General features: G+C 47.4%; 1 protein-coding gene across 3 annotated transcripts in view; it reads right to left on the reverse strand.

Annotated features, from left to right (window-relative positions):
* LYST (lysosomal trafficking regulator) overlaps positions 1-25024 on the reverse strand; it is an 864675-nt gene that overhangs the window by 381030 nt on the left and 458621 nt on the right. For all 3 annotated transcript variants that reach the window (XM_063917604.1, XM_063917602.1, XM_063917605.1), the window contains exons 19-20: positions 18205-18342; positions 10751-10949 (exon numbers count right to left, since the gene is read on the reverse strand). In XM_063917604.1, coding sequence (XP_063773674.1) covers positions 10751-10949; positions 18205-18342 — 337 coding nt within the window. The remainder of the gene's footprint in view (positions 1-10750; positions 10950-18204; positions 18343-25024) is intronic.

A 25024-nucleotide genomic window follows, 5' to 3' on the forward strand; every position in this document is an offset into this window, starting at 1 on the left:
GCTCCTCCTCCAATACCTGGACCCACGCATCAATAGCTTTTGCAGCCCAGGAGGCCGCAATAGTGCGCCTGTGAATTGCCCCAGTTAGGGAATAAATACACTTCAGGCTTCCCTCCACACTCTTATCTGTCGGCTCCTTCAGGGAGGTGACAGTGGTGACAGGCAGAGAAGAGGAAACCACAATCCGTGTGACATGCAAGTCGACCGGCGGTGGAGTTTCCCACTTGTTAGTTAACTCCGCAGGGATAGGAAAACGAGCCAACATCTTCTTGGATAGGGCAAACTTCTTTCCTGGGGAGACTCTTGACGTATGTCAATTTAAGGGTCAGAGTGAGGAAAAACTACCTCTGCCACCTTCTGACGCTTGAATTTATCATACTTTTTTGATGCAGTAGTGGGCTCAGCTTCATCATCAATCTGGAGAACCATTTTGATAGCTTCCACTAATTCAGGGACATCAACCTGAGGTACATGCTCCCCATCAGAGTCCACTAAGTCAGAATCAGTCTGATCAGTATAGGCCCCATCTTCATCAGAAGTAGTATCTGAAACATGAGTGGATTGAGAGGAGGAAATCACACGCTCAGAGGACCCCTCAGCCCCAGAGGGCTGAAATATAGACGTCTGTTTAACCTAGGATTTATTCAAAACCCGCATCTGGTTACATAGTGTGTCCGCCCAAGGCGGGTTAGCTACAGGGATAATTTGTGGCTGTAATGGCACAGGCAGTACCACAGGGGGCGTAAGATGTGTTACCAAAGTATTTAACATACAAGAAAAGGTGCCCCACGGTGGCTCTTGGTTGGCCACGGGTGCCACAGGTGGAGTGGGAGATGTAAGGGACCCAGTACCCACATCCCCAGAAGGTTCCCCTCTCTGTAAATCTGTGGAAGCAGCACTGCCTAATGCAGGAAAGTCCATGGAATTCCCGCCCTGTGTGGCAGACATTATGAGGAATGTAGACGTGGGGCACACAGTACAATATAGCCAAACAATAGTAATACCACAATCCCCTGATTTATGTGCTAATAAAAGCAGGACACAAACAGAGAAATTAATCGATATGGGGTGACTGAAAATACACAGAAAAAATACACCGAGATATATAGACTGTGTAGCACTATAAATGTATATTTATATTCAAATAAATGTGGACCCTGAGGCACTTATCCTCACAGGGTTCAGAATATAGTGATAGCAAGGGTGTGATACACTTGAAAAGGAGAGCAAACACAGTAGTTATATGGCACACTCAGTCACATACACAATAATGTACACAACAATAATACTGCACTGGACAGGCAATTTACATACAATAGCAGATATGTATATTCAGAGAGATAACAATGCACAGCAGTACTGGATGTATATCACAGAATAATTGTACCACCTATTCTGTCAGCAACACATTTATTTCTTAACTAACACAGTCAAATGACAGGTAGAATACTCAAGTGTCCTGTATAAGCACAGTGCCGGAACAGGCGGCTATACAGAGGAGACAGCACCCAGCAATCCCATAGAGAGCGTCCCTTAGCTAAAAATGGCGCCAGGTCTCAGCAGGGAGTGAGGGGAAAGTGAAAGTAGCTCTAGATGGAGCCCGGAGCTGGGGGGAGGGGCTACAGGTAGCTCTCTATCCCCACAGTGCTGGACTTCACCACCAGTACTTAGTGGAGCCTAAAATATATGCCTGTGCTTCGTTTACTGCCCTTGTGGATATAGTGGGGTCCCTGAGCAGTACAGTGTCCACGCCAGCCGTGCGGTTCATCTCCCATGGGCCGCACGCGGATCGCGATTTGTACCCGGCAGGTCCCCTGGGGGACCCTCTTGCCTCCTCCCCAAGTCCTGCAGCCACGTGATTCTGGAGATGATGCAGCGGTGGTGTGCCAAAATACCGGTGCATGTCCACTGTAAGTACCCGGGAACCAGGCCGCGGGAGTATACAGCGCCGCAAAGGGGAGGTTATGGAGCTGCAGCACGGCATGTCTCCCATCATAGAAGTGCTGCGGCTCAGTCACCATAGTAAAAGCTTTCTTCATTTTTCAAAGCCTTTAGGGCTGCTTCAGGCAGCCCCCTCTGTTAGTGACCTGCACTGCAGGCACCAACTTTAAAACTGAGCTCCTGTGCCCGGAGCAGGGGGTATAGAGATCCAACTCTACACCCCGATGTTATTCCCTGTGGAATACCAGTGTACCCCACTGTAGAAAGGAATACTACATGTTAAAAATCCCCAGCTCAGCGATTCCAATAATTTTTGGGTTGGAATCAGCGAATCTATGAATTCCAACATGTTAGATTTTGCCGATCCCCTGAGAATGGGGAACTGGCCCAATACGCCTCTGATACATGGGCTACTTTATCACTACATAATGTCATAAGAAACTAAATTAGCAAAATTAAAAGTAACAAATATACTGTACATGCAATGATTAATTGTATTTGTGACATGAGTTCACTACATTAGTTACATCTAATATGCATCACACCTTTCTCTGTGTGTTTCAAAATAGAATATTGATATTCTCTGCAAACTTTTTTTTTTCCTTTTCATCAAAGGAATGTCACCTTGACAGAATCATACTATGCGTGATGGATGAAATCCAACTACTATATTTACATTATGGCATAAGGTAACGAAGAAATAGCATCTGTTGTCTGAGAAAAGATAACAAAGTCACATGTAGGAAAACCCCCACACAGATGCTCGAATAGTGGATAACTGCAAGTGAATGGTAGTTACCACTGCTCGGATCACAGATGCTGTATTGTGTAGTACTGTATAAGTGTAAATAGGGTGCGCCTCCCTCACCAACCAACTCTAGAGCTTGACAGTCTGGTGCAAAATGGATGCAAATCTTTACTTATTTTTTGATCCAATGTACTTTAAGTGACTATGGCTAAAAATAACGAGGACCTTCCCTTTCATTTAAGCCAACCGTAATGTTTTACCATGCAGGCCATCTATAACCAACTGGAAGTGAAAGGGTGTCTCAGAGAGGTCCCCAACTTTAATAATTTTGCATCTGTTGCTCAGTGTTTGTTTGTTTGTTTGTTTGTTTGATGTATTTTCAGGATCTTTTCTTCTATTGGGGTCCAAGAAATAAGAGAAAAATATTTTAGGTTTAATGAAATGGAGAATATGGGTTTTAATGAAACCATTTCAATTCAAATTTAGTTATTGAGTATCTTACAGACCATCTCTATTACACTGGGACTACTGTGGTGACAACTGCGATGCCAATCTTGCTCATTATACCCGCAGCACAGACAATGGGCATGGTTTAAAGATAAAATAGTAGCTTCTGGTAGGTTTTCATGATAGAACGATAGAAGAGGAAAGGCTGTCTGGTTTTTGTTCTTTTCTTGTGCAGTGGACTGTTTAGAATTTGTATCATTAAACATGTTGGTCCAGGGTTCTATAAAAAAACAAAAACCCACATGGAAAAAATCCCACAGGGAAACTGTATTATGACAGTGGAGTTTATTGTGAACTTCTTTAATATGCGTTCTTTTCTGGTTACCATCACCATATGATGAACCTTTCTTTATGACATTTATGACAGTGTGGCCTTTATGTGGGCTTTTTAAATAAGTACTCTACAATGTATTAACATCATCTTGCAGTAAGCCATGGTATTACAAGCAAAACATCTCAATAGTTTGACGTTTAACAATGTAGACAAATTAAACTACATGAGCAGAACACAATGGCAGCTTTATGGTTTCTAGATCTACATGTACTAAGCTTGGTTGAAAAAAAATTCAAGTTGTGTGCAGGCATAAATTAACAGTCAGGTCACAGAGAACATATGCAGTCATTTGCTTAAAACTAGCGCTTTCTACTGTATATAAATAAATGAATGAACAACAACAATCCAGAAGAAGCAAAATATGAGCAAGCATGAGTGTGTCTGCTGTGTAAATGTGGCTATTATTACCTCCAATCCTGCATTACGTATGGGGTAATCTTTGCAGGTAACCACGGCATGAAGAACAGCCCTAGATGTCTCAGGGGGTACAGTAGTGAAAGCCAGCGGTCAGAATACAAACTGCGGCATCCTGATAGGGGAAGGTAAGTATACTTACCTTCCCCAAATATTCCCCTAAGCCTCCTTCCCTGCAACCTGAGACTAACCCCCCCCCCCCCCCCCGCCCCCCTCTGAAATCTAACCTATATCTCCGTGGTGGTCCCTGAACCTAACCCCCCCTTCCCGCAGCCTAAACATAACCCTCCAAGTGGAGTGTCTACTCCTAAACCAGCCCCTCTCCCTACAGCCTAGACCTAACCCTCCCCCCACAGCTTAAACCTAACAACCCATCCTTACAGCTTAACTCTCCAGTGTCCCGGTACTTGCTTGTTCAGGATCCCAGCGGTCGGGATTCCGGCACTGGGCAGTTGACCGAAATAGGCATGCTGATGTCTGCATTCAGAGTAGTGTCGGGATCCATCCCAGCATTGGTATTTTGACTGCCAGGATCCCGACCACCGGGATCTTGACCTGATACCGTCTCGTGGCAGCAGAGGTCAAACAGGCATTCTACCTTGTTAATACAGTAGATGTTAAGATGTTTTAATCTTATCAATTATTATATTGTGTTTTGACACTAAACAGCAGTCTAACTGGGTTGTTCTACTCTACCTGTACTGGCAATTTCATTGCAGTTTCCATCATAACCCAATGCCCTGGTTGTTGTTGATGCATGTGCGAATGCAAGCTTTTATGTATGCCAGAGGTGGTGTCATTACATGTCTAGTCCAATTGAGAATATCCACCAAACACACATTTGGCAAGACTTGGGGATAGGTTTAAAAATAAGAATTTACTCACCAGTAATTAAATTTCTCGCAGTACGTAGTGGATGCTGGGAACTCCGTAAGGACCATGGGGAATAGACGGGCTCCGCAGGAGACTGGGCACTCTAAAAGAAAGATTAGGTACTATCTGGTGTGCACTGGCTCCTCCCTCTATGCCCCTCCTCCAGATCTCAGTTAAGGAAACTGTGCCCGGAAGAGCTGACACAACAAGGAAAGGATTTGGAATCCAGGGTAAGACTCATACCAGCCACACCAATCACACCGTACAACTTGTGATAACCATACCCAGTTAACAGTATGAACAACAAACTGAGCCTCAGTAACAGATGGCTCATAACAATAACCCTTTAGTTAAGCAATAACTATATACATGTATTGCAGAGATTCCGCACTTGGGACGGGCGCCCAGCATCCACTACGGACTACGAGAAATAGAATTACCGGTGAGTAAATTCTTATTTTCTCTGACGTCCTAGTGGATGCTGGGAACTCCGTAAGGACCATGGGGATTATACTTAAGCTCCCAAACGGGCGGGAGAGTGCGGATGACTGCAGCACCGAATGAGCAAATGCAAGGTCCTCCTCAGCCAGGGTATCAAACTTGTAGAACTTAGCAAATGTGTTTGAACCCGACCAAGTAGCAGCTCGGCAAAGCTGTAAAGCCGAGACCCCTCGGGCAGCCGCCCAAGAAGAGCCCACCTTCCTTGTGGAATGGGCTTTTACTGATTTAGGATGCGGCAATCCTGCCGCAGAATGAGCTTGCTGAATTGTGTTACAGATCCAGCGCGCAATAGTTTGCTTTGAAGCAGGAGCACCCAGCTTGTTGGGTGCATGCAGGATAAACAGCGAGTCAGTTTTCCTGACTCCAGCCGTCCTGGCTACATAGATTTTCAAAGCCCTGACTACATCTAGTAACTTGGAGTCCTCCAAGTCCCGAGTAGCCGCAGGCACCACAATAGGTTGGTTCAAATGAAATGCTGATACCACCTTAGGGAGAAATTGGGGACGCGTCCTCAATTCTGCCCTGTCCATATGGAAGATCAGATAAGGGCTTTTACATGACAAAGCCGCCAATTCTGACACACGCCTAGCCGAAGCAAAGGCCAATAGCATGACCACTTTCCACGTGAGATATTTTAGCTCCACGGTCTTAAGTGGCTCAAACCAGTGGGATTTCAGGAAATCCAACACAACGTTAAGATCCCAAGGTGCCACTGGAGGCACAAAAGGGGGCTGAATATGCAGCACTCCCTTAACAAACGTCTGTACTTCAGGCAGTGAAGCCAGTTCTTTTTGAAAGAAAATAGATAGGGCCGAAATCTGGACCTTTATGGATCCTAATTTTAGGCCCATAGTCACTACTGACTGTAGGAAGTGCAGGAATCGACCCAGCTGGAATTCCTCTGTAGGGGCCTTCCTGGCCTCACACCAAGCAACATATTTTCGCCATATACGGTGATAATGTTGTGCTGTCACGTCTTTCCTAGCCTTTATCAGCGTAGGAATCACTTCATCCGGAATGCCCTTTTCCGTTAGGATCCGGCGTTCAACCGCCATGCCGTCAAACGCAGCCGCGGTAAGTCTTGGAACAGACAGGGCCCCTGCTGTAACAGGTCTTGTCTGAGAGGCAGAGGCCATGGGTCCTCTGAGATCATTTCTTGTAGTTCTGGGCACCAAGTTCTTCTTGGCCAATCCGGAACGATGAGTATAGTTCTTACTCCTCTCTTTCTTACTATCCTCAGTACCTTGGGTATGAGAGGAAGAGGAGGGAACACATAAACCGACTGGAACACCCACGGTGTCACTAGTGCGTCCACAGCTATCGCCTGAGGGTCCCTTGACCTGGCGCAATATTTTTTTTAGCTTTTTGTTGAGGCGGGACGCCATCATGTCCATCTGTGGCCGTTCCCAACGGTTTACAATCTGCGTGAAGACTTCTGGATGAAGTCCCCACTCTCCCGTGTGGAGGTCGTGCCTGCTGAGGAAGTCTGCTTCCCAGTTGTCCACTCCCGGAATGAACACTGCTGACAGTGCTAGTACGTGATTTTCCGCCCATCGGAGAATCCTTGTGGCTTCTGCCATTGCCATCCTGCTTCTTGTGCCGCCCTGGCGGTTTACATGGGTGACCGCCGTGATGTTGTCTGATTGAATCATCACTGGTTGGTTTTGAAGCAGGGGCTCTGCTAGACTCAGGGCGTTGTAAATGGCCCTTAGTTCCAGTATATTTATGTGTAGTGAAGTCTCCTGACTTGACCACTGTCCTTGGAAGTTCCTTCCCTGAGTGACTGCCCCCCATCCTCGGAGGCTTGCGTCCGTTGTCAACAGGACCCAGTCCTGTATGCCGAATCTGCGGCCCTCGAGAAGATGAGCACTCTGCAGCCACCACAGCAGAGAAACCCTGGCCCTTGGGGACAGGGTGATCAACCGATGCATCTGAAGATGTGATACGGACCATTTGTCTAACAGATCCCACTGAAAGATCCTTGCATGGAACCTGCCGAAGGGAATTGCTTCGTAAGAAGCCACCATCTTTCCCAGGACCCGCGTGCAGTGATGCACCGACACCTGTTTTGGTTTCAGGAGGTCCCTGACCAGAGATGACAATTCCTGGGCCTTCTCCACCGGGAGAAACACCTTCTTCTGTTCTGTGTCCAGAATCATGCCCAGGAAGAGCAGACGCGTCGCAGGAACCAGCTGCGACTTTGGGATATTCAGAATCCAGCCGTGCTGTTGCAACACTTCCTGAGAGAGTGCTACGCTGACTAACAACTGCTCTCTGGACCTCGCCTTTATAAGGAGATCGTCCAAGTACGGGATAATTATAACTCCCTTCTTCCGAAGGAGTATCATCATTTCGGCCATTACCTTGGTAAATACTCTCGGTGCCGTGGACAGACCAAACGGCAACGTCTGGAATTGGTAATGACAATCCTGTACCACAAACCTGAGGCACTCCTGGTGAGGTGGGTAAACGGGGACATGCAAGTAAGCATCCTTGATGTCCAGCGACACCATAAAATCCCCCTCTTCCAGGCTTGCAATAACCGCCCAGAGCGATTCCATTTTGAACTTGAACTTCCTTATATAAGTGTTCAAGGATTTTAAATTCAGAATGGGTCTCACCGAACCGTCTGGTTTCGGTACCACAAACATTGTGGAATAGTAACCCCGTCCCTGTTGAAGGAGGGGAACCTTGATTATCACCTGCTGGAGGTACAGCTTGTGATTTGCCGTCAGTACTACCTCCATTTCCCTGGGAGCAGCTGGCAAGGCTGATTTGAGGTAACGGCGAGGGGGAGTCGCCTCGAACTCCAGTCTGTATCCCTGAGATACAATTTGTACAGCCCAGAGATCCACTTGTGAGCGAACCCACTGGTTGCTGAAGTTTCGGAGACGCGCCCCCACCGCACCCGGCTCTGCCTGTGGAGCCCCAGTGTCATGCGGTGGACTTAGAGGAAGCGGGGGAGGATTTTTGTTCCTGGGAACTGGCTGTCTGGTGCAGCTTCTTTCCTCTACCCCTGCCTCTGGGCAGAAAGGATGCGCCTCTGATCCGCTTGCCTTTCTGAGGCCGAAAGGACTGTACATGATAATACGGTGCTTTCTTAGGCTGTGAGGGAACCTGAGGTAAAAAAAGTTGACTTCCCGGCTGTAGCCGTGGATACGAGGTCCGAGAGACCGTCCCCAAACAATTCCTCACCCTTATAAGGCAAAACCTCCATGTGTCTTTTAGAATCAGCATCACCTGTCCACTGCCGAGTCCATAATACTCTCCTGGCAGAAATGGACATTGCATTAATTCTAGATGCCAGCAGGCAAATGTCCCTCTGTGCATCCCGCATATATAAGACTACGTCTTTTATATGTTCTATGGTTAGCAAAATAGTATCCCTGTCGAGGGAATCAATGTTGTCTGACAGGGAATCAGACCATGCGGCTGCAGCACTACACATCCATGCTGAAGCAATAGCAGGTCTCAGTATAGTACCTGAGTGTGTATACACAGACTTCAGGATAGCTTCCTGCTTTCTATCCGCAGGCTCCTTTAAGGCGGCCGTATCCTGAGACGGCAGTGCCACCTTTTTTGATAAGCGTGTGAGCGCCTTGTCCACTCTAGGGGATGTTTCCCAACGTAACCTGTCCGTTGGCGGGAAAGGGTACGCCATCAGTAACCTCTTAGAAATCACTAGTTTCTTATCGGGGGAACTCCACGCTTCCTCACACAATTCATTTAATTCATCAGATGGGGGAAAAGTCACTGGCTGCTTTTTCTCCCCAAACATAATACCCTTCTTGGTGGTAACCGGGTTAATATCAGAAATGTGCAATACATTTTTCATTGCAGTAATCATGCATCGGATGGCTTTTGTAGACTGTGCATTTGTCTCATCCTCATCTACACTGGAGTCAGACTCCGTGTCGACATCTGTGTCTACCATCTAAGCTAGCGGGCGTTTATGAGCCCCTGCTGGCCTCTGAGACGCCTGGGCAGGTGCGGGCTGAGATCCCGGCTGTCCCAAGGCTGCTGCGTCATCGAACCTTTTATGTAAGGAGTTGACACTGTCTGTTAAGACCTTCCACATATCCATCCAATCCGGTGTCGGCCCCGTCGGGGGCGACACCACACTTATCTGCCCTTGCTCCGCCTCCACGTAACCCTCCTCATCAAACATGTCGACACAGCCGTACCGACACACCGCGCACACACACAGGGAATGCTCTGACTGAGGACAGGACCCCACAAAGTCCTTTGGGGAGACAGAGAGAGAGTATGCCAGCACACACCACAGCGCTATATAACACAGGGATTTTCACTAAACTGAGTGATTTTTCCCAATAGCTGCTTATTAACTTATTTGCGCCTAAATTTATGTGCCCCCCCTCTCTTTTTTACCCTTCGTGTACAGGATACTGCAGGGGAGAGCCTGGGGAGCGTCCTTCCAGCGGAGCTGTGAAGAGAAAATGGCGCTGGTGTGCTGAGGAAGAAGGCCCCGCCCCCTCAGCGGCGGGCTTCTCCCGCGTTTTGTATATCTTAATGGCGGGGTTTTTTGCACATATACAGTTTTCCAGACTCTATTATGTGCATACTGAGCCAAAAGGTAATCTTATTGCTTGCCAGGGCGCCCCCCCCCCAGCGCCCTGCACCCTACAGTGACCGGAGTGTGTGGTGTGCAGTGGGAGCAATGGCGCACAGCTGCGGTGCTGTGTGCTACTTTAATGAAGACCGGAGTCTTCTGCCGCCGATTTCATCTCCTCTTCTGGCTCTGCAAGGGGGACGGCGGCGCGGCTCCGGGAACGGACGATTGAGGTCAGGCCCTGTGTTCGAACCCTCTGGAGCTAATGGTGTCCAGTAGCCTAAGAAGCACAAGCTAGCTGCACGCAGGTAGGTTTGCTTCTCTCCCCTCAGTCCCACGAAGCAGTGAGTCTGTTGCCAGCAGATCTCACTGAAAATAAAAAACCTAACAAATACTTTCTTTCTAGCAAGCTCAGGAGAGCCCACTAGGAGCACCCAGCTCTGGCCGGGCACAGATTCTAACTGAGGTTTGGAGGAGGGGCATAGAGGGAGGAGCCAGTGCACACCAGATAGTACCTAATCTTTCTTTTAGAGTGCCCAGTCTCCTGCGGAGCCCGTCTATTCCCCATGGTCCTTACGGAGTTCCCAGCATCCACTAGGACGTCAGAGAAAATGGTGGGATGAATGAGCACGGAATCTTCTTAGCTGCCACATACGTAAGTTAGGAAAAAGATATACATTTCTCCATAATCCTCTCATCTTTATATCTACATCATACAAGTGATGGGAAGCTTGCAGAGTAGAAAATTAGCATTACAACAAAAGAGCTTTATTAACCTTTTAATAGTTATTAGTACATGATTTCAATAGTTATTACTACATTAAAATTAAAAGAATTATGAATAAAAGAGAATGTATCTTACCTATGTGTAAGGAGAAGAAAAAGTTGTTTGGATTATGGCAAACATATGTATTTGTTGGTGGATGGACCGCCAAGAGGAAACGGAAGATCAATCTAAGCAGATCCAATTCTGGAGGTGACCCAAGAACTTCCTCAATAATTTTGATATATGATCTACAAACTTCTTGAGGAATAGATACAATATAACCTTCCCTGTGTTCCTGAGACAAGGCACATTAAAAGCAAATTGTTAACACAAACAGACCCAAACATTAACAGACCCAAAAATAAAACAAGTATAACAATGATAATCCTCAGTCTTAAATCAGTATCAGGTAGCCTACATTAAGCATAAAGAAACAATTAAGTTGTACCAGTCTTTCAAACACAATCAACAAAATAATTTTGTTTGTAGTTTATCTCTTCTCATTTCTGTCATGAACAGAATAGGAGTAATGCTGATAAAACATACGTATGCTTCTTAGGTAGCGTCTAGTTTCCCTTCGTGGAGAGGACCTTTCCCATAAACCCCTGGGTCCATGGGGGTCATTCCGAGTTGATCGCTCGCTAGCTAGTTTTAGCAGCCGTGCAAACGCTAAGCCGCCGCCCTCTGGGAGTGTATCTTCGCTTAGCAGAAGTGCAAATGATTGCATCGAAGAACGGCTACAAAAAAATATTGTGCAGTTTCTGAGTAGCTGCAGACCTACTCAGCGCTTGTAATCACTTCAGACCATTCAGTTCCGGATTTGACGTCACAAACACGCTCTGTGTTCGGCCAGCCACGCCTGCGTTTTTCCTGGCACGCCTGCGTTTTTTCGAACACTCCCTGAAAACGGTTAGTTGCCACCCAGAAACGCCCTCTTCATGTCACTCTGCGGTCAGCAGTGCGACTGAAAAGCTTCGCTAGACCTTGTGTTAAAATACATCGGCCGTTGTGAAAGTATGTCGCATGTGCGCGCTGTGTCGCATGCGCAGAATTGACGTTTTTTTCCTTAATCGCAGCGAACATTTTCAGGTAGCGATCGACTCGGAATGAACCCCCATGTCACAAACTATTTGGAATAGTAACCTGTGGCGAGCGAAGCGAGACACCGAGCCCGAAGCGTTGCTAGCGAAGCGAGCCCGCGAGGGTCCAATGGTGCATAGAAAAAAAGCAAAAAAACTCAAACGAACGGAGAAAACATTTAGGTGCTGTAAGGGCGGAAGTTTTCTCCTGCCCTCTTGTTATGTCACTTCCAGGTCCTGATCACGAAGGGAGCATAGACACAACCATGCTTCTTGTACTGTTTAGGCCCTGAACACAGAGACATACAATTATTTAAATATAACAAATTTATTTAAATCACGCTTGCTACTTTTTGATCTCCTTTCCAGGCTATGCTGGAGAGGAGTTCCAAGTAACAAGTGCTGACGTGCTGTAGGAAATTAAGTCAACGTCCACTCCAATCACTTAGGAAGTAGGCATGATTGACGTTATGAAATCAGAAAATAAAAAACACGTATTTAAACTATTCAATACAACAAATGTTCATGCATTTGGCAATATTTGTAAAGTGGAAGTTGGTCTGTTTGCTGACTCAGCCTGCGGGACAGAGCAGACAGAGCCTGCAAATCTGGATTGTCTGTTTATGAAATCACATTAGGGCAGATGTACTAAGCCTTGAAAAGTGATTGTCCAGTGATTACTGCATCTATCCAAAAAAGGAAGTCCTCAAAACTTGATTTTCCTTTTGGAGTTATTGAACAAAAAAAACGGTGTTAAAAAAATAAGAATTTACTTACCGATAATTCTATTTCTCATAGTCCGTAGTGGATGCTGGGGACTCCGTCAGGACCATGGGGAATAGCGGCTCCGCAGGAGACAGGGCACATCTAAAGAAAGCTTTTAGGATCACATGGTGTGTACTGGCTCCTCCCCCTATGACCCTCCTCCAAGCCTCAGTTAGGTACTGTGCCCGGACGAGCGTACACAATAAGGAAGGATCTTGAATCCCGGGTAAGACTCATACCAGCCACACCAATCACACCGTACAACTTGTGATCTGAACCCAGTTAACAGTATGATAACAAACGAAGTAGCCTCTGAAAAGATGGCTCACCACAATAATAATAACCCGATTTTTGTAACAATAACTATGTACAAGTATTGCAGACAATCCGCACTTGGGATGGGCGCCCAGCATCCACTACGGACTATGAGAAATAGAATTATCGGTAAGTAAATTCTTATTTTCTCTAACGTCCTAGTGGATGCTGGGGACTCCGTCAGGACCATGGGGATTATACCAAAGCTCCCAAACGGGCGGGAGAGTGCGGATGACTCTGCAGCACCGAATGAGAGAACTCCAGGTCCTCCTTAGCCAGAGTATCAAATTTGTAAAATTTTACAAACGTGTTCTCCCCTGACCACGTAGCTGCTCGGCAAAGTTGTAATGCCGAGACCCCTCGGGCAGCCGCCCAAGATGAGCCCACCTTCCTTGTGGAGTGGGCCTTTACAGATTTAGGCTGTGGCAGGCCTGCCACAGAATGTGCAAGTTGGATTGTGCTACAGATCCAACGCGCAATCGTCTGCTTAGACGCAGGAGCACCCATCTTGTTGGGTGCATACAATATAAACAACGAGTCAGATTTTCTGACTCCAGCTGTCCTTGAAATATATATTTTTAATGCTCTGACAACGTCCAGTAACTTGGAGTCCTCCAAGACGCTAGTAGCCGCAGGCACCACAATAGGCTGGTTCAAGTGAAAAGCCGAAACCACCTTAGGGAGAAAATGAGGACGTGTCCGCAGTTCTGCCCTGTCCGAATGGAAAATCAGATATGGGCTTTTGTACGATAAAGCCGCCAATTCTGAAACTCTCCTGGCTGAAGCCAGGGCCAGTAGCATGGTTACTTTCCATGTAAGATACTTCAAATCTACAGATTTGAGAGGCTCAAACCAATGGGATTTGAGAAAATCCAAAACTACGTTTAGATCCCACGGTGCCACTGGGGGCACAATCGGGGGCTGTATATGTAGTACACCCTTGACAAAAGTTTGTACTTCAGGCACTGAAGCCAATTCCTTCTGGAAGAAGATTGATAAGGCCGAAATTTGAACTTTAATAGACCCCAATTTGAGGCCCATAGACAATCCTGCCTGCAGGAAATGTAAGAATCGACCCAATTGAAATTCTTCCGTTGGGGCCTTCTTGGCTTCACACCACGCAACATATTTTCTCCAAATGCGGTGATAATTTTGTGCGGTCACTTCCATCCTAGCCTTAATCAAGGTAGGAATAACTTCCTCTGGAATGCCCTTTTCTTTTAGAATCCGGCGTTCAACCGCCATGCCGTCAAACGCAGTCGCGGTAAGTCTTGGAACATACAAGGTCCCTGCTGAAGCAGATCCCTTCTTAGAGGTAGAGGCCACGGATCCTCCGTGAGCATCTCTTGAAGTTCCGGATACCAAGTTCTTCTTGGCCAATCCGGAGCCACTAGTATTGTTCTTACTCCCCTTTTCCGAATAATTCTCAGTACCTTTGGTATGAGAGGCAGAGGAGGAAACACATACACTGACTGGTACACCCACGGTGTTACCAGAGCGTCCACAGCTATTGCCTGAGGGTCTCTTGACCTGGCGCAATATCTGTCCAGTTTTTTGTTGAGGCGAGACGCCATCATATCCACCTTTGGTTTTTCCCAACGGTTCACAATCATGTGGAAAACTTCCGGATGAAGTCCCCACTCTCCCGGGTGAAGGTCGTGTCTGCTGAGGAAGTCTGCTTCCCAGTTGTCCACTCCCGGGATGAACACTGCTGACAGTGCTATGACATGATTTTCCGCCCAGCGAAGAATCCTTGCCGCTTCTGTCATTGCTCTTCTGCTTCTCGTGCCGCCTTGTCTGTTTACGTGGGCGACTGCCGTGATGTTGTCCGACTGGATCAACACCGGCTGACCCTGAAGCAGCGGTTTTGCCAAGCTTAGAGCATTGTATATCGCTCTTAGCTCCAGTATATTTATGTGAAGAGACGTCTCCAGGTCTGACCATACACCCTGGAAGTTTCTTCCCTGTGTGACTGCTCCCCAGCCCCGTAGGCTGGCATCCGTAGTCACCAGGACCCAGTCCTGTATGCCGAACCTGCGGCCCTCTAACAGATGGGCACTCTGCAACCACCACAGGAGAGACAACCTTGTTCTTGGTGACAGTGTTATCCGCTGATGCATGTGCAGATGCGATCCGGACCATTTGTCCAGCAGATCCCACTGAAATGTTCGTGCATGGAATCTGCCGAATGGAATTGCTTCGTAAGAAGCCACCATCTTTCCCAGGACTCTTGTGCATTGATGTACTGACACAGTTCCTGGTTTTAGGAGGTTCCTGACCAGTTCGGATAACTCCCTTGCTTTCTCCTCCGGGAGAAACACCTTTTTCTGAACCGTGTCCAGAATCATTCCCAGGAACAGCAGACGTGTTGTCGGGGTCAATTGAGATTTTGGAAGATTCAGAATCCACCCGTGTTGCTGAAGCACTACTTGGGTTAGTGCTACACCGACTTCCAGCTGTTCTCTGGACTTTGCCCTTATCAGGAGATCGTCCAAGTAAGGGATAATTAATACGCCTTTTCTTCGTAGAAGAACCATCATTTCGGTCATTACCTTGGTAAAGACCCGAGGGGCCGTGGACAAACCAAACGGCAGCGTTTGAAACTGATAATGACAGTTTTGTATCACGAACCTGAGATACCCTTGGTGTGAGGGGTAAATTGGGACATGCAGATAAGCATCTTTTATGTCCAGGGACACCATGAAGTCCCCTTCTTCCAGATTCGCTATCACTGCTCTGAGTGACTCCATCTTGAACTTGAATTTCTGTATGTACAGGTTCAAGGATTTCAGATTTAGAATAGGTCTTACCGAACCGTCCGGCTTCGGTACCACAAATAGTGTGGAATAATACCCCTTTCCCTGTTGTAAGAGGGGTACCTTGACTATCACCTGCTGAGAATACAGCTTGTGAATGGCTTCCAATACCGTCGTCCTTTCTGAGGGAGACGTTGGTAAAGCAGACTTTAGGAACCGGCGAGGGGGAGACCTTTCGAACTCCAACATGTAACCCTGAGATACAATCTGCAGGACCCACGGGTCCACCTGTGAGCGAGCCCACTGATTGCTGAAAATCTTTAGTCGAACCCCCACCCCTCATGAGTCCGCTTGTAAAGCCCCAGCGTCATGCTGATGGCTTTGTAGAACCCGGGGCGGGCTTCTGGTCCTGGGCAGGGGCTGCTTGCTGCCCTCTCTTACCCTTTCCTCTGCCTCGCGGCAGATAAGACTGTCCTTTTGCTCGCTTGTTTTTATAGGAGCGAAAGGACTGCGGCTGAAAAGACGGTGTCTTTTTCTGTTGGGAGGGGGTCTGAGGTAAAAAAGTGGATTTGCCGGCAGTTGCCGTGGCCACCAGATCCGATAGACCGACCCCAAATAATTCCTCTCCTTTATATGGCAATACTTCCATATGCCTTTTGGAATCCGCATCACCTGACCACTGTCGCGTCCATAAACTTCTTCTGGCAGATATGGACATCGCACTTACTCTTGATGCTAGAGTACAAATATCCCTCTGAGCATCTCGCATATAAAGAAACGCATCCTTTAATTGCTCTAGAGTCAATAAAATACTGTCCCTATCCAGGGTATCAATATTTTCAGTCAGGGAATCCAACCACACTACCCCAGCACTGCACATCCAGGCTGAGGCTATTGCCGGTCGCAGTATAACACCAGTATGAGTGTATATACTTTTCAGGGTAGTTTCCAGCCTCCTATCCGCTGGATCCTTGAGGGCGGCCGTATCAGGAGACGGCAACGCCACTTGCTTTGATAAACGTGTGAGCGCCTTATCCACCCTAGGGGGTGTTTCCCAGCGCGTCCTAACCTCTGGTGGGAAAGGGTATAATGCCAATAACTTCTTAGAAATTAGCAGTTTTCTATCTGGGTTAACCCACGCTTCATCATACACGTCATTCAATTCCTCTGATTCTGGAAAAGCTACAGGTAGTTTTTTCACCCCCCACATAATACCCCTTTTTGAGGTACCAGCAGTATCAGAGATCTGCAAAGCCTCCTTCATTGCCGTGATCATATAACGTGTGGCCCTGTTGGAAAATACGTTTGTTTCTTCACCGTCGACACTAGATTCATCTGTGTCGGTACCCGTGTCGACTGACTGAGGTAAGGGACGTTTTACAGCCCCTGACGGTGTCTGAGACGCCTGAGCCGGTACTGACTGGTTTTCCGGCCGTCTCATTTCGTCTACTGACTTTTGTAATGTACTAACATTATCACGTAATTCCATAACTAAAGCCATCCATTCCGATGTCGACTCCCTAGGGGGTGACATCACCATTACCGGCAATTGCTCTGCCTCCACACCAACATCGTCCTCATACATGTCGACACACACGTACCGACACACAGCAGCCACACAGGGAATGCTCTAATCGAAGACAGGACCCCCTTAGCCCTTTGGGGAGACAGAGGGAGAGTTTGCCAGCACACACCAAAAGCGCTATAAATGTATATAAACAACCCTAAAAGGTGTTGTTTTTGTTATAAGCGCTTTTAATATATAAATATCGCCAATTTATGCCCCCCTTCTCTTTGTTACCCTGTTTCTGTAGTGCAGTGCAGGGGAGAGTCCTGGGAGCCTTCCTCACAGCGGAGCTGAGCAGGAAAATGGCGCTGAGTGCTGAGGAGAATAAGCTCCGCCCCCTTTTCGGCAGGCTTTTCTCCCGGGTTTTGAGAAATCTGGCCTGGGTTAAATACATACATATAGCCTTAATGGCTATATGTGATGTATTCTTTGCCACTAAAGGTATTTAATATTGCTGCCCAGGGCGCCCCCAGCAGCGCCCTGCACCCTCCGTGACTGGTCAGTGAGAAGTGTGTAGCAACAATGGCGCACAGCTGCCGTGCTGTGCGCTACCTTCATGAAGACTGAAGAGTCTTCTGCCGCCTGTTTCCGGACCTCCGATCTTCAGCATCTGTAAGGGGGGTCAGCGGCGCGGCTCCGGGACGAACCCCAGGATGACCTGTGTTCCGACTCCCTCTGAAGCTATGTCCAGTAGCCTAAGACTCCAATCCATCCTGCACGCAGGTGAGTTGAAAATCTCTCCCCTAAGTCCCTCGATGCAGTGAGCCTGTTGCCAGCAGGACTCACTGAGATTTAAAACCTAAAAAAACTTTTTCTAAGCAGCTCTTTAGGAGAGCCACCTAGATTGCACCCTGCTCGGACGGGCACAAAAACCTAACTGAGGCTTGGAGGAGGGTCATAGGGGGAGGAGCCAGTACACACCATGTGATCCTAAAAGCTTTCTTTAGATGTGCCCTGTCTCCTGCGGAGCCGCTATTCCCCATGGTCCTGACGGAGTCCCCAGCATCCACTAGGACGTTAGAGAAATTAATTGTCTATTCGAACAAATCAATAGTTAAGCCGAAATACCTGAAGAACCTGACATGCAAGCAGGAAATGATGCACCACTCTGGCTTTTAGCAACTGCTTTATATTAAACAGCTTGTGAGGATGATTATCTCTGATTAATATTTCTAAAGCGGTCAGCAACGTTTCCCAGACACCAGCCTAAAAAAGAAAACATAAAAAGATCCAAATAATGTAAATATATTTCAAAGAAGAAAGGAAACGGTGCAAAGGACATCATTTAGAAGGATAAAATGGTACAAAGTCTATCAACTGATCATTTCTACCCAAAGATTCTAAATCTTCCAATCCAAAATATGTTCATTTACGGTATGATAAATTAATCATGCAATAACGGGTCCAGTATGGGATTTGGTTAAAATATAGACAATCAGAACAGAGACTATGGGCCCGATTCAGACCTGATCGCTGCTGTGCGTTTTCGCACAGCGGCCGATTATCGCTAGACTGTGCATGCATCGCAATGAGCACGCGTGTCGCCAAACAGCAACAGGCATCGCTGAACAGCGACAAGCTGGTGCGAAAACTTCAATCGCACAGCAGCCATTCGCATGCTGATTGACATGAAGAGGCCGTTTGTGGGGGGGGGTAACTGACCGTTTTCTGGGAGTGTCAGGGAAACGCAGGCGTTCCCAAGCATTTTCAGGGAGGGTGAGTGATGTCCGCTCCGGACCAGCCTGTTCTCATCGTACTGTAGGAGTAAGTCCTGGGCTGAGCACAGACTGCACACAATGGTAAAAACATTTGATGGGGAGTGAAGTGCGAACGGATTTGCAGCTGTCCGCTGACTGAGGGACATTTGTAGCATGGCGTACACATACGATTGCACACTTGCACGGGCTAATATACACTCTCCTTGGGTGGCGACTATCTGAACGCAGGACAGTAAAATTAGCAGCACAGCGATCAGGTCTGAATCATCACCTATGTTATGTCAGACCACCTGCATGCTAACATGCTAATAATGCTGTTGAAAGCATGTTAATAGTGTTGGCTATACAGCTTCAAACAGAATGGTAAAGCACTAAAACCTTCAAATCGAGTCATTAGCAAATCGGCCTGCAAGGGTTATACCTATCAGTCTGATTTATTACAATTTAAGGTATATACAGTAGTACTCCAAGAGCATAAAGTTCTCCAAAAAAATGACCTATTGTATTATCATACCATTAGAGAGTATAAATTGTTAACATTTTCCTTCTGAGATGATATCTGATATTAGTGTCTTAAATATAAACAGATATGATTTGTGACCAGGGGAATACATATGCCTACTGGTACGTACTATATACCATTTTAGGTTCCTAAGGTGTTTTTTCATGGAATAGTCGTCAGATAGAACTGGTTACTTGTATTTGGAATCAGGATTTTTCATATACTTAATTGGCAACATATTAAAGAAAACCCATATTAGACAAGCTATTCCGACACATTATTGATCACTGTTTGTGTGGTGACCCAATATTAGAAAATTCTGTGTCTACTTGCTTGAGCTTGCCTTCCAGACCAAAAATGTCAACCTTTCACTTGATGTATTCATGTTCTAGGAACATTTGATGGCTTAGAAGCAAAATCAAGTATTTTTTGTTACATTGTAAGCAGAGGACAATTCAGCTTACACACTGTGGGTACCACTGGGAGAAAAAAATAATATTTTACTTACCGATAAATCTATTTCTCGTAGTCCGTAGTGGATGCTGGGACTCCGTCAGGACCATGGGGATTAGCGGCTCCGCAGGAGACAGGGCACAAAAATAATAGCTTTAGGACTAGGTGGTGTGCACTGGCTCCTCCCCCCATGACGCCCCTCCAAGCCTCAGTTAGGATACTGTGCCCGGACGAGCGTACACAATAAGGAAGGATTTTGAATCACGGGTAAGACTCATACCAGCCACACCAATCACACCGTACAACCTGTGATCTGAACCCAGTTAACAGTATGACAAACGTAGGAGCCTCTGAACAGACGGCTCACAACAATAACAACCCGATTTTTTTTGTAACAATAACTATGTACAAGTATTGCAGACAATCCGCACTTGGGATGGGCGCCCAGCATCCACTACGGACTACGAGAAATAGATTTATCGGTAAGTAAAATCTTATTTTCTCTGACGTCCTAGTGGATGCTGGGACTCCGTCAGGACCATGGGGATTATACCAAAGCTCCCAAACGGGCGGGAGAGTGCGGATGACTCTGCAGCACCGAATGAGAGAACTCCAGGTCCTCTTTAGCCAGGGTATCAAATTTGTAGAATTTTACAAACGTGTTCTCCCCCGACCACGTAGCTGCTCGGCAGAGTTGTAATGCCGAGACCCCTCGGGCAGCCGCCCAAGATGAGCCCACCTTCCTTGTGGAATGGGCCTTGATAGATTTAGGCTGTGGCAGGCCTGCCACAGAATGTGCAAGTTGAATTGTGCTACAAATCCAACGAGCAATCGTCTGCTTAGAAGCAGGAGCACCCAGCTTGTTGGGTGCATACAGTATAAACAGCGAGTCAGATTTTCTGACTCCAGCCGTCCTTGAAATATATATTTTCAATGCCCTGACAACGTCCAGCAACTTGGAATCCTCCAAATCGCTAGTAGCCGCAGGCACCACAATAGGCTGGTTCAGGTGAAACGCTGAAACCACCTTAGGCAGAAACTGAGGACGCGTCCGCAGTTCTGCCCTGTCCGAATGGAAAATCAGATATGGGCTTTTATACGATAAAGCCGCCAATTCTGACACTCTCCTGGCTGAAGCCAGGGCCAGTAGCATGGTTACTTTCCATGTAAGATATTTCAAATCCACTGATTTGAGTGGCTCAAACCAATGGGATTTGAGAAAATCCAAAACTACATTAAGATCCCACGGAGCCACTGGGGGCACAACCGGGGGCTGTATATGTAGTACTCCTTTTACAAAAGTCTGGACTTCAGGAACTGAAGCCAATTCTTTCTGGAAGAAAATCGACAGGGCCGAAATTTGAACCTTAATGGACCCTAATTTGAGGCCCATAGACAATCCTGTTTGCAGGAAATGTAGGAATCGACCCAGTTGAAATTCCTCCGTCGGGGCCTTCCTGGCCTCACACCACGCAACATATTTTCTCCAAATGCGGTGATAATGTTGTGCAGTCACCTCCTTCCTGGCTTTTACCAGGGTAGGGATGACCTCTTCCGGAATGCCTTTTTCCCTTAGAATTCGGCGTTCAACCGCCATGCCGTCAAACGCAGCCGCGGTAAGTCTTGGAATAGACACGGTCCCTGCTGAAGCAGGTCCCGTCTTAGAGGTAGAGGCCACGGATCTTCCGTGAGCATCTCCTGAAGTTCCGGGTACCAAGTTCTTCTTGGCCAATCCGGAGCCACGAGTATCGTTCTTACTCCCCTTTGCCGTATAATTCTCAGTACTTTTGGTATGAGAGGCAGAGGAGGAAACACATACACTGACTGGAACACCCACGGTGTTACCAGAGCGTCCACAGCTATTGCCTGAGGGTCTCTTGACCTGGCGCAATACCGGTCCAGTTTTTTGTTGAGGCGGGACAGCATCATATCCACCTTTGGTTTTTCCCAACGGTTCACAATCATGTGGAAGACTTCTGGATGAAGTCCCCACTCTCCCGGGTGTAGATCGTGTCTGCTGAGGAAGTCCGCTTCCCAGTTGTCCACTCCCGGAATGAACACTGCTGACAGTGCTATCACATGATCTTCCGCCCAGCGAAGAATCCTTGCAGCTTCTGCCATTGCCCTCCTGCTTCTTGTGCCGCCCTGTCTGTTTACGTGGGCGACTGCCGTGATGTTGTCCGACTGGATCAACACCGGCTGACCCTGAAGCAGGGGTTTTGCCAGGCTTAGAGCATTGTAAATCGCTCTTAGCTCCAGTATATTTATGTGAAGAGACATCTCCAGGCTTGACCACACTCCCTGGAAGTTTCTTCCCTGTGTGACCGCTCCCCAGCCTCTCAGACTGGCATCCGTGGTCACCAGGACCCAGTCCTGTATGCCGAATCTGCGGCCCTCTAACAGATGAGCACTCTGCAACCACCACAGAAGAGACACCCTTGTCCGTGGAGACAAAGTTATCCGCTGATGCATCTGCAGATGCGATCCGGACCATTTGTCCAGCAGATCCCACTGAAAAGTTTGTGCGTGGAATCTGCCGAATGGCATTGCTTCGTAAGAAGCCACCATTTTTCCCAGGACTCTTGTGCATTGATGCACAGACACTTTTCCTGGTTTTAGGAGGTTCCTGACAAGTTCGGATAACTCCCTGGCTTTCTCCTCCGGAAGAAACACCTTTTTCTGAACCGTGTCCAGAATCATTCCCAGGAACAGCAGACGTGTCGTCGGGGTCAATTGAGATTTTGGAAAATTCAGAATCCACCCGTGCTGTTGCAGCACTACTTGGGTTAGTGCTACTACGTCCTCCAGCTGTTCTCTGGACCTTGCCCTTATCAGGAGATCGTCCAAGTAAGGGATAATTAATACGCCTTTTCTTCGCAGAAGAAACATCATTTCGGCCATTACCTTGGTAAAGACCCGAGGTGCCGTGGACAATCCAAACGGCAGCGTCTGAAACTGATAATGACAGTTTTGCACCACGAACCTGAGGTACCCTTGATGTGAAGGGCAAATTGGGACATGCAGGTAAGCATCCTTGATGTCCAGGGACACCATAAAGTCCCCTTCTTCCAGATTCGCTATCACTGCTCTGAGTGGCTCCATCTTGAACTTGAATTTTTGTATGTACAGGTTCAAAGATTTCAGATTTAGAATAGGTCTTACCGAGCCGTCCGGCTTCGGTACCACAAATAGTGTGGAATAATACCCCTTTCCCTGTTGTAGGAGGGGTACCTTGACTATCACCTGCTGAGAATACAGCTTGTGAATGGCTTCCAATACCGTCGCCCTGTCTGAGGGAGACGTTGGCAGAGCAGACTTTAGGAACCGGCGAGGGGGAGACTTCTCGAATTCCAACCTGTAACCCTGAGATACTACCTGCAGGATCCAGGGGTCCACCTGTGAGTGAGCCCACTGTGCGCTGAAATTCTTGAGTCGACCCCCCACCGCCCCTGAGTCCGCTTGTAAAGCCCCAACGTCATGCTGAGGGCTTTGCAGAAGCCGGGGAGGGCTTCTGCTCCTGGGAGGGAGCTGCTTGGTGCACTCTCTTACCCTTTCCTTTGCCTCGGGGCAGATATGACTGTCCTTTTGCCCGCTTGTTCTTATAGGAACTAAAGGACTGCGGCTGAAAAGACGGTGTCTTTTTCTGTTGGGAGGGGACCTGAGGTAAAAAGGTGGATTTCCCGGCTGTTGCCGTGGCCACCAAATCCGATAGACCGACCCCAAATAATTCCTCCCCTTTATACGGCAATACTTCCATATGCCGTTTGGAATCCGCATCACCTGACCACTGTCGCGTCCATAAACTTCTTCTGGCAGATATGGACATCGCACTTACTCTCGATGCCAGAGTGCAAATATCCCTCTGAGCATCTCGCATATAAAGAAAAGCATCCTTTAATTGCTCTATAGTCAATAAAATACTGTCCCTATCCAGGGTATCAATATTTTCAGTCAGGGAATCCGACCAAACCACCCCAGCACTGCACATCCATGCTGAGGCGATGGCTGGTCGCAGTATAACACCAGTATGAGTGTATATACTTTTCAGGGTAGTTTCCAGCCTCCTATCAGCTGGCGGCCGTTTCAGGAGACGGTAACGCCACTTGTTTTGATAAGCGTGTGAGTGCCTTATCCACCCTAGGGGGTGTTTCCCAGCGCGCCCTAACCTCTGGCGGGAAAGGATATAATGCCAATAACTTCTTTGAAATTAGCAGTTTTCTATCGGGGTTAACCCACGCTTCATCACACACTTCATTCAATTCCTCTGATTCAGGAAAAACTACAGGTAGTTTTTTCAGACCCCACATAATACCCCTTTTTGTGGTACTTGCAGTATCAGAGATATGCAAAGCCTCCTTCATTGCCGTGATCATATAACGTGTGGCCCTACTGGAAAATACGTTTGTTTCTTCACCGTCGACACTAGATTAGGTGTCCGTGTCTGGGTCTGTGTCGACCGACTGAGGTAAAGGGCGTTTTACAGCCCCTGACGGTGTCTGAGACGCCTGGACAGGTACTAACTGGTTTGCCGGCCGTCTCATGTCGTCAACTGATTTTTGTAACGTGCTGACATTATCACGTAATTCCATAAACAAAGCCATCCATTCCGGTGTCGACTCCCTAGGGGGTGACATCACCATTACCGGCAATTACTCCGCCTCCACACCAACATCGTCCTCATACATGTCGACACACACGTACCGACACACAGCAGACACACAGGGAATGCTCTTATCGAAGACAGGACCCCACTAGCCCTTTGGGGAGACAGAGGGAGAGTTTGCCAGCACACACCCAAGCGCTATAAATATATAGGAACAACCCTACAGAAGTTTTGTTTCCTTTATAGCAGCTTAATATATCAATATCGCCAAAAAAGTGCCCCCCCTCTCTGTTTTTTTACCCTGTTTCTGTAGTGCAGTGAGGGGAGAGTCCTGGGAGCCTTCCTCGCAGCGGAGCTGTGCAGCCAAGATTCATTCTGAAATACTATTTAAGGTTATCCATAGAACATATCTTACTCCTTGCTGGAGAAATTGAGGAATAGTAGGCTCCCTGATACAAACCTTTTTGGTTGTGCCTCATTATCCAACCATTGTAGCTAGAGCTGTCTGATTTAAGCTCTCAGGTTTCTGCAGAATCCCTGCCCCCCTTCCCGAGACAGTCCTTTTACATAATTCCTCCCCTTTTGTCCCATTCCGTACCAAATATGTTGTTA

The sequence above is a fragment of the Pseudophryne corroboree genome, chromosome 4, assembly GCF_028390025.1.
Source record: "Pseudophryne corroboree isolate aPseCor3 chromosome 4, aPseCor3.hap2, whole genome shotgun sequence".
NCBI classification, from domain to species: domain Eukaryota; kingdom Metazoa; phylum Chordata; class Amphibia; order Anura; family Myobatrachidae; genus Pseudophryne; species Pseudophryne corroboree.